Source organism: Pungitius pungitius, chromosome 2 (assembly GCF_949316345.1).
Source record: "Pungitius pungitius chromosome 2, fPunPun2.1, whole genome shotgun sequence".
Classification (NCBI taxonomy): domain Eukaryota; kingdom Metazoa; phylum Chordata; class Actinopteri; order Perciformes; family Gasterosteidae; genus Pungitius; species Pungitius pungitius.
Window position 1 is genome coordinate 7,281,194 of NC_084901.1, and position 10,632 is coordinate 7,291,825.

Sequence of the window (10,632 nt, forward strand, 5' to 3'; positions counted from 1 at the left end):
AAGAGATACATGTATTTATATGGCTTCTGTTCTCTTTTTCTCTGCCCTCATTTTGAAAACAGGGGGGGGGGGGGGGTGGGGGATTCCATTTGAAGGAACCAGCCTCTGCTTTGCTCGTGGGAGACAGCTTGACTGGGGGGGGGGGGGGGGAGAGAGAGAGAGAGAGACGAGGACAAAAAGGAGGAAGAGAGTGTGAGAGGTGTCCTCCATGCACCAGGCGATGCAATCCTTTGCCTTCCCGCCAATGGCAGCTCACGCATTGGCCCGACGCATGCAGGGTTTCCACGGCTACCCCCAACCTTTCCCGCCGGCAGTCCTTCCCATTATCCTCCATCTGTCTCTCTCTCTCTCTCTCTCTCTCCCTCTCCCCTTTCTCTCTCCTTCTATCCTCCTCTCCTCTGCCTTGAAATAAATGTCAAATGGCTGATAAACACAGCAGCGCATGGGGCTGTGCTGCAGTTGGTCATGTTCAGTAAGGCAGGCTACACACTCTCAATGATTGATGTCGTTTGTAGGCGTTTCATTTTGGTATTCACTGTGCTCACAATGTACAATGCCCTCGTGACTTAAACACCCAGCTTTATATGACCTTTTATTTTGTATACAATATTGTGCTCGAAAAGGTAAAGAAGAATCCCAATTCTGGACCTTTTACGGTTTATATTATAATATAATATAAAAGAAATACAATAAATACAAAATAATACAAAAGGAAAAAAAATGATTGGACGTAACCTTTAATTAAAAACCATTGTTAATTTCCATGTTAGAATAAATACAGCCAAACAGGTCCTTCAAATGTTATTTTACTCAGTTACGCTGTGTCCTGGCACACTGGTCCAATGCACTGTTGGACTGCGGCCACCCCCACACTCTCCAGCTGCATCCACTCTTTATGCCAATCCCCCTGAGATTAAATACCCAATGTTTTTATATAGAATTAAATGTAGGCTACAGGCTTCTTTCCATTGTTTGATATGTCTACTGTTCTCCTACAGTGCATTCATGGTGGTGCTTACCATGTACCCTTACCATGAGAATAGGATACCAGGAATGTGAGGTGACCTTCAGTGCAGGTGAGCTTTAGTTCATTCTTGCAGAAACGGTTAATTCCTTAGTTTTTATTAGTACCACTAAGAAAATACATGGATGAAATATTCAATGTGTGAGATTTTATATATTTAATAAAGCATTATTTTGTGTTAGCATGCATGTGGGCGAGCATCTATTTTTTTGTTGCTGTTGTAGTAAATTAAATTCTACATTCTTGCCTTTTGCATTTGGATGTGTGATGTGAGAGCAGGCATCTGCTCAGCCGCTGTGAGGAGTGGCACACTCAGATCATTTATCAGACTCGACTGCACAGCGGGTAGAAGGCAAGCCACGGGAGAGCCCTAATGCATGCAAATGTATACTCATTTTGGGGGCAGGTTGAGCCAAGGACAGAACCTAGCCAGCAACAGAGAGAGTGAGAACTACTGGAGAGAGAGAGAGAGAGAGAGGGAGAGAGAGAGAGAGAGAGATATCACAGCACACACTAAAGGGCTGTTCATTCTGCCGTGGTCCAATGGAGCTGAGGCATGAATGTGTAAAGCAACACGCCAGGGGAGAAAAGGTAAAACAGGAAAAAAAAAATATGCAAAAGGTGTCAGAGGCAAATCCAAAATCAAACCCTTGGTTGGTTTAAAGGCTTGGAAATGATATTTTATGTTGGGATGTGGAATCACAGTGACATTTGACTGGCCGTATCTCATTTCAGCACCTGTGTTATCGCCGTTGCTGCATGAAATTAAGGTTGTCAAAAAAGCCTCTTGGCCCTGCCAACCGAGGGCACAACTTAGTATTCTACTCTTTATTATTCTAATAATAAGTGCCTTAGCCTCATTATGGCTGGGATTGAACCTTGGCAGAGATAACCTTACATACTTTTAAAAAATTTTTTAGATGAACCCTTTGCACACGATTCCAGTAATGTGAAAGGAGTTCGAAGCAGGGCGTTATCATCTCGGGTCCTAAGAGGCGCCATAGATCCTCCTCACAGTATTTTTTTTCCTTGCCTGGTTTTGTCATCATTCAGTGTATTTTGCAGCCATGCTGGATAAATCGTAAAATACCTGTGTGATAATTACCCAAAATGAAGGGTAGAAAACAACAACTGACTGAATTGGTATGCCCAGCTCCCTTTAGTCACTGAATCTGTGGGTTCAGAAATGACAGAAAATTGCTAAATCACGATTGTCAGTCAACTGGTAGATTTCACGGATGGGAGGCCAGAGAGGGAACATAAATCTTTGCCACATCAATAGCAACTACTATTAGATGTTCTGGGTAACTGGAAAATGGATCTGGCAAATGAGCTCGTATGTGTATTTGGGTCACATTCCACTGCGTTGCGCTTATTTGCCTTATGGAATTGTTAATATCCATTTCACAATGAGGCACAGAAGATTAATGTGAGCACTGCTCTGTGTTACTTCCTTGTTTTCATTATTATATATTGAATATTCCAGTGTCCCAGTGAGGTGTCTCAGGAAAACCTCTGTCTGCCGAACTAATAGCTCATGAATCATAGTTTTTTACTTTCCCTGGATAGATAGCGGGATGGAGGGAGCGATGAAAAGATGGAGCGAACGAGCAATTGTTCTGCTCTTGCAAACAGAGCATTCGGGGGATATTCCCCGGGGGGGGGGGGGGGGGGGACCAGGGCTTTTTCAAGGTTGCGTCCTGCTCCGCGGTACCTCTGCGTATGTGTGTGTGCATGCATGCCTGAGCGAATTTAGTCCTCTGGGGCTCGATAACATTCCCGATATCTCTCCTCACAAAGAGAAATACAGAGTCCAAACCCTGGATGTGCGTTTGTGTGTGCGTGTGAATGTTCGCCGACTCGTCCCGAGTGCCAAAGGTTCCCACAATTCTCCCAGGTCAGACGAAGGGTCAACAGCTGCTGGCTGTGGACGTTCTCTATTTTAGTTTTGCTTGGTAAGGCCAGGCCCAAACATGTCACGTGTGAAGAACGACGCGCAGTACTGCATTATCGTTCTGTGTAAAATGGATGACCCTCTGTTAACACACGCCTGCTTTGTGATCTCTCACAACACAAAACACTTGCCATCAAGAGCTGCAGGCATCGAGGCTTTACAGTGACTTATGAGGTCAGGCTGGGGTTTGTCTGCATCAATCTTGACAATAAGGTGTGCTTTCAAATTCAATCATAGCAATTCCTTTTTTTTTCTTCTCTTTGTTGTATTTTCCTCTTTTCACTGCAGACAAATGAAAAAATGTGTCGCCGTACAGCTGTGCAGCCACAAAGCCGTATAGTGAGGTGACACAACAGCATCTTTTCGATGGCCCTGATTTTAGATTAAGTTAACGCAGTAGAACTTGTTTATGTGTCCAATCTGTTCCCCGCCGCACTGCATTGTCAAAATATATTATTCCACTCCCGACTCCTTGTTGTTCAATGTTTGTTATTTTGAGCAGGAAGTATATGGAAATTGGCTTGAAGATTTTCAGAGGTTGGCAAATTGCATCTCCAATCAATGCCAGCCCTCTGCAAAAAGTGTATGTAAGCCGTGTGCGCAGTATCATGCTTTTATGGATTGGAGCAAGAGTGCTTACAAACAAACCAGACTATGCAAAACTAAGAGTCATTATTTCCTCCAGGCAGAGACAGCAACGCATTGCAAATGAAGGCACGTTGACAACATGGAGGAATGAATTAACAGAAGAAAGTCAGGGGGAAGAAATGGCAAAGCTTCATTTTGCTGTTGTGTTTAAATTATACTTCAAAGTCATCTCCCCTGCTGTTTTGATGAAGTGACAGGGATTATGTTATTAAATCCCTGACATCACTCTTCTCTCTGTGTTCCTGGCACCTTCTTAGGGAACCTTACGTAGCCCGGGTAGACACACGAGCATGCATACATCTCCAAACAAGACCGCTGGCAAGCACATGAGCGCTGAACAAAATGCAGACACCGACATCTGGAGCAGCCCAGGCCTGTGCACGGTGAGGCAGAGGATAAAGAAAGGGTTACGTAATGCTCCGCCCCTGGATGAAAGGTTTACTCTACAGCGGAGCGGTGACCCTGAACCAATGGTTATGAAAGGCACTAATGTTTGGTTAAGGACTTTATGAGACATTAAAATACTATCGTTGGCAGTATTTGGATTCTTTTTACACACATGACCTGAAGATTCATATTAAGCTTTGGAGAGCTGCTTTTATCTTGGTAAGTTGTGTGTCTTCAAAGACAACCTTTGAAGGAGAACATGTGTTTTGCTTCCATAAACACTATAACATTACACCATTTTAACCAAAAAGTAATCATGGATTATGCAAAATAGTGTGATGATTAGTGGTGCTTTCTACATCGTTTCTAACCAGCATTTCCAGGATTTAGTGATAGTCGGCCACAAGCTGCTGCTGCACACTTAAGCAAGGCAGTTTGGATTGGAAGGTGTGTTCCATCTTGTTAGGAAGACAGCAATACCCCCCAACTAATTAGATGGTTTATTTTGCACCATGCTCTCAGTTTACACAGCTTCTGAAGGCTTTGCTTCCAACCAATAAGCTGCATCTTTCTCTGAGAAAAATGAAGAAGGTATTGGTTATTTATTCCCCGTCTGTTGCAGAGGCTCGATCATTAGCTACGAGGGCATGGGCGGCTTTTTATAATAGCACAGTCATTTGTGAAATAAGATATGTTGAAAAAAACACAGACTGCGGGATTCTTCAGTTTGCCAGTTGCCTGGTCTTACAGGATGCCATTTCTATGGATCTGGGTTGAGTGGATGAACAAATGTGATCTCTTTTGACGGCAGCTTTGAGTTAGTAAACCGCAATACTGAAACTATCTCTGACCCGTCGTGGTGTGCAGGGGTTTGAACTCCACCTCAGCTAGATTTTAACCTCAGCCAAGGTGCTGGCAATAAAAAAGAACCAGGCACCAGTTACTGTGCGAGGCTTTTCCCGATAAAAACAGTTAAAAAGAATGATTTGTAAGCCGAGTCAAGTCGAGGTCAAGTTACGTTGAGTTGAGCAGCACTGTGCCATTCAGTGGAAACGCCGCATTCTTCAACCATAATGCTTGAGTGCGTCTTTACACAAACTAGGCCCATGCACAAACATTCACACGCTCTGACTTTTTCAATGCTTTTGCAACATCAGAGGCATAAATACACTTCCTAATGAACTGGAATCCCAAATTCCCATTATGAATTAACGTGGTCTTTAAAACTAGATTTCGAAATGAAAGACAAGACGCACTGAGACTACAAAATGTTAATTGTTTCTTTATAATGTTGCAGATACTGCTTTTAGAGCTGTGACTAACGCATGCACAGCTGAGTCACAACAGGAGAGGGACCTGTTCTACATGCATACAAGGTAGAAATGGTATTAGCGAGTGGTGACGCTGTATTGAAGTGTCATTTGGACTGTTTCTCTGCATTCTTTCTTTCAGAGACTAGATTTGAAAGAAATAATGTTCTGACCTGCAGTGTGAACGGGATGATTTACACCTCTGTGAATCTCTAAACCCTCTCAAAGGACAAACCGGAGCACAGACGCCTAACATATATTTATGTATTTGGCGGAGCGTGCAGGAAGGAGAAATTGGACTTGTTTCCTTTCCCACCACGCTAGCTGGCAAACCTTTTCGAGTCAGATTGATTGGCTCGGATAGGGTCATATCATGCCCACTCTGTGACATTATGTTGTTTCGCCGAGCATGACCGGCTGCTGGCGGAAGGCAAAGAAAGGGTTTGGACATGCTTGGACAATCCCCAGATAAAAGTATGTTCTCACAAAACGGAGGGAAGTGCATCAGCTAAACATATTGCAGCAGCCATGTTATTCACGATGGGCACAACATTGTGAGGAGTGCATTTGATAATTAGACTGTTTTGGTAGTCTAAGCATAAACAGACGGCCCTATTTTCGACATCAGGGACATGGATTCCAAGCCAAGAATTCTATGTGTTCTTTTTACGTTTTGTGAAAATATTTATCCAAAGCACCGTTCTGATATACAATATTTTTGCTGCACAAGCTCAGAATGGTATGACGTAGATTTCCCTCAGGTTTTGTTTATGACATGTGAGCACTTCCAAGTAGCAAACTATGGAAATGACATGAAGCGGTGGGAAAGTGATGAGACAAATGTTAAAATGCTTTAGACCCTTGTTAATGATCAGACATGATGTCAATAATGTCCCTCTAAAGATGAAAGCGCCAGCCCTATCAATATAAATGGCGATCTGTTACCTGGTCCAGAGTTTTAGAAAATGCTTTTTGCTTATGTCCGTCTGGTCCCTTTTTAAGAACGTCACTTAGCAGGAACATGTTGCTCTCTGCAAATTTGCCTTTAACCTCCACTTGGACTCAGATGGACATTTTGTACTGATATTGGTGTAACAGCAAGAGGACTGGTTGGCGGAGGCATACAACCATGGGAAAGTAACTCTAGTTTAACAAGAGATAGATGTGAAGACCGCCGCCACTCTCCTGTTATGTGATGGACTACTTATATATATATATATATTGAATGGCCTAGATGGGGAATGAATGACAGGTCAGCTGACTAAAAAAGGTGGAAAGAGCTGAGGAAAACTATTTGCATTGCCTCCATGTCGCCTCTCTCTGCCAGTTTAACAGAGCTAAGTAGCAGGGTCATTTGTTACACACAGTTTTATAGACTGCTGTGAGAACACCTAAACTTTATTCGGTCCATGACATTGTGTAATTTATTCAGTAATGTAATGTTCACTGACTAACCAAGAAGATCGCAGCTCTTTTGTGATTCCTCAATCACGGTTTGAACAGACTCGGAGGCTGCATCTTCGAAATCATGGTTTTGTCAAAACGAGATGATGCTTCGATATTTTGCACATAATAGTGAACAAAAGATGTTCATTGTCTGATCCACAGCATGCAGTGCATATGTGAGTTTATCTCTGGGAGATAGCAAAGTGAGCCTCTCCTTCAGGGACCAGTAAACCGCACATTTCTTTATCGCTCTATTACTGGTCATGCATCATTATAAGTATTAAATGAAAAGGTGATCCAGAGTGCCTTGCAGTGGGCACGCAGGTGAGATGCGGTGTTTTCGCCGAAGGACACTATTCTTCAGCCACTGCACGAAAAAAAAAACAACTTCTTGTTATGGCAGCGTGTCAGTCCCGTCTGTAGCGGGAATCAGCTGTGGCGAGAATGGCGCCCTTAGTTGATCCTCCGCAGAGCATTGCTTGACCTGGCTGTTTGGGAGAAAGGACAGGCGTAGGCTTAAAATATCCCCGAGGCTTGACACAGCACTGCTCCAGCTGCACTCTGTAATTACCGGCAGTGCAATCAGCAGTCTCGTTAATTTCCCCTGACTGACAGCCGCTGACGGCTCTATTGCAGAAAAGGCACTGGTGTAACCTCCTAAGTAAATGGAACGGACGTCCTGAAGCCTTCTCCAAGACTGGGAGGCTGCACTCAGAGAAGTGCATCTTTTTAAGAACTCAAAGACACAAATAAATGTTATTGTTCCGTCCTTCCCGTCAGCCACTGAGAGGCATGTTCCCAACATAAGTTGATAACCCTAATTGAATTGACCAAGAACGAACCAAACAGACAAACTAGGATTTGTCTTATAAATAAAATCCCATGTAAGGCTATGCACACGTTCAGGGATGTATGAGAAGTTGTGCTGAAGGGGGCCGGCACATGGATTTGTTTCTGTTTCAGCAGAGGTATTGATTTAAGAGTAAACCAATGTGCAGCAGAACAGAATAAACATTCCAGCAGCAAAGTAATTGGGGTAAGTGAGACAGCGGAAATGGCCCCGATAAATAGGTCAGTTATCAGGTTGTTTATGGGGGCGATTCGACATGATGCACGAGGGAACGGGCGGCGACGGAGGGGGGGGGGGGTGGGCGGGGTCGAGCTCACGCCGCAGAGTGAACGAGAGAAAACACTCAATTGGATAATTACAATTCCCAAATTCCTAAAAATCCGGAATGGGAACACCTTTGGAAATGTTTGGGAATCCTAGTAAATGTTACGGCAAACTGAGGTAATTTCTCTCTTAATAATTTCCTCGCACTGCGGAACAATGGAAGTTATCCATATCTCTTCTCCTTTCAGTTTCCCCTGATGTCAAATGGCTCTTTCAAACCTTTCACTGCAGCTATTCTGTGTCCTTCCCACTACACAAATGAGATGCCAAACCCAAATGGTGTAGCCTATGTTAATAAAATTAATAAAAAATAATGGCTGAGCGGTGAGGAGACCTTTTTGATCAAACTGTATTTCTGAGGTGTTTCTCTGATGTTATCAAGTAGCTGTTATCAAGACTCTCCCATAGCATGCAATATGCATAGCCTTCCAATAACTGAGCCTGCATGTGCCGTATCCCCTATTTATTGCAGCTTCCAGAATTAAAGAAAGGCACATTGTGCTTTTAACAGACTGGGAACCTGCTTTTTGGAAATCCAGCATAGGATGTAATATCTCACTCACACTTAAAGTGAGTTAGATGATTCAGTGTCTGATTTACAGTATGCGGTGGATACACTTTGTAGACTCAAGATTCTGAAGACATGGTGATGCTTCTGTGAGACTGTGGATGGATCCCGAGTTTTAGTGCTCATCAGCAATAAACCTAGTATGACTCAGGGAACGAATGTCATTGGCTTTGCAGGTATTTGTTCATTAACCAAGGTTTGTACAGACGAATATTTCAACCCGAAATATGGAGCTATAGTCGTTACTTCACAACACAGAACACAGCAGAAAACACAGAAAAATAGCAGACAACTGCTGATTTCTATATCCAATTCATAGTAGATAGATCATAGAAAAATACAATGTAGATCTCCACATGCTGCTAGTTAATGTGAAATACCATGTTATTGCTCATGAAGTTTTGCCCCACAATGGCAATGCACATTGTAAATGTGAAAATAATAATTCTCCAACCCCGACGAAGGATCACGGACATGACCTTCATCCACCTATTTGTATCTAGTAATGTTAAGGACAAACAACAACAACAAAGAGGCAAAATCAAACTTAGGAACACAATAGATGTAAGGCCAGCCAGAAGCCGTGTTTCTTGAAAATACTTTTGGCCGCATGTTGTTGTCAGCAGAAGGTTGCTAGGCAACTAGCGAGACTCCGAGAAGCAGTGGTTTTGCCTTGCTTGCAGCCTTTTAGCTAAGCTAACCGTGTTTTTTCTCCACCTGTCTATTACTCTGACAGGGACACTGTTTTCATCTACAACACAGTTATACTTGCATTCATCATGAATATTATCAATAAATAGAACTGTAACGTAATTCTAGATCTCCTTGACTTTTTAAATTTACCTTTTTGTGTGTGTGTGCTTCGACAGACATTTCCATGGACGTGAAACCTGCAGATGATGAACCAACCCCATCATTGAGTTCATAATTGCAAGCTACAGAGGTGACATTTACACCATGACAGGAAATGTGATGAGCCATCAACCCCCAATGCATATACACGTGCACACACTCACACATGCTATGTGCAACTGTGATGTACTCCGCTGTCTGCCCTATTTGACGTAGGCTACACATTAGTGTGCAGATGAAGACATCTTGATGAGCAGTGCACTGTTTTCCATCTATTCAAAGGCGTCCATCTACTTTATTTCAGGGAGGCGCAACAGTAAAGCAGATGCTAATGAAACCAAACCATTTCAACAGCTCTCCAAAAGCACTACAAATCCATGAGGGGAAATACATTACTGGGGATTTTTCAATTTCACAATTTAAAGGTAGAGGAGGGTTATCATTTTGTAGACGAGAAAGAGTTTTCCTCCCAAAATGATTCTTTTTGTTTTCCATTAAAAGTGGTGCAATAAACCATTTTGATCAGGGTCGGAGTAATTTGTTTGGGATACTTTTAAAATAAATGTTGCATACTTCTCTGTCAGGTAAACACTGCTTGGACTGCCTCTGCTTTAACTCATTTCGAAAAGAAACTCAACTCAAAAAATCACAGGGAGATATACAGTATATGTCAACCATTAGGCATCTCTCTTAGAGATCAGTGCTAATCACTTTAGTAGTACACCCCACTAAATGAACAACATAAACTTGAATGTGTGTTGAATGATAATTTCATTTTAATGTAAATTAATGTCAAGAGTAAATTTGTGAAACTATGATAATGAATATTTTCATTTCAACAAAGAAAACATTCATCTGTGATGTTGTCAGTCATAGTGACTGACTTTAACCACCTGAACCTTACAGCTGATTGTTTTTACAGCCAAAAGCGTTAGAAACAATTTAAACTCTACAATCTAACAAATGTATTACTGATCTTAAAAAACACTGCTCAGAACTTTTCAAAAGAATGTCAGTATATTTCTCAATTGCTGCTTGAAGGATATGCTTCAAAGACATTCCCTGATCAAAAGCATGCTTCAATAAATATTGAACATTTCAGTAAATTAACTCAAAGAGATTGAACCTTTTTGAGGTAGGAAATAAATCCCAGCAAATACCTTGAAGTTAACCAGGCTATTTTTTAAAAAATCAGTTTCAGTTATTCTGTTGAAGTAAATAGTGGGGACACTTTTTATTTAAATTGTCTCGCATTGCTTGGCAGCATTG

At 42.2% G+C, this 10,632-nt stretch overlaps 1 protein-coding gene across 2 annotated transcripts in view; it reads left to right on the plus strand.

Moving 5' to 3' along the window:
• ppp1r3aa (protein phosphatase 1, regulatory subunit 3Aa) overlaps positions 1-10,070 on the plus strand; it is a 40,661-nt gene extending 30,591 nt beyond the window's left edge. Inside the window, exons 6-7 of one of the 2 annotated variants that reach the window (XM_037461912.2) lie at positions 999-1,076; positions 9,381-10,070. In XM_037461912.2, the coding sequence (XP_037317809.2) occupies positions 999-1,076; positions 9,381-9,439 (137 nt within the window). In that variant the 3' untranslated portion in view covers positions 9,440-10,070. The remainder of the gene's footprint in view (positions 1-998; positions 1,077-9,380) is intronic. The other variant, XM_062560297.1, reaches the window with a different exon arrangement.
• Positions 10,071-10,632: the final 562 nt, after the last annotated feature.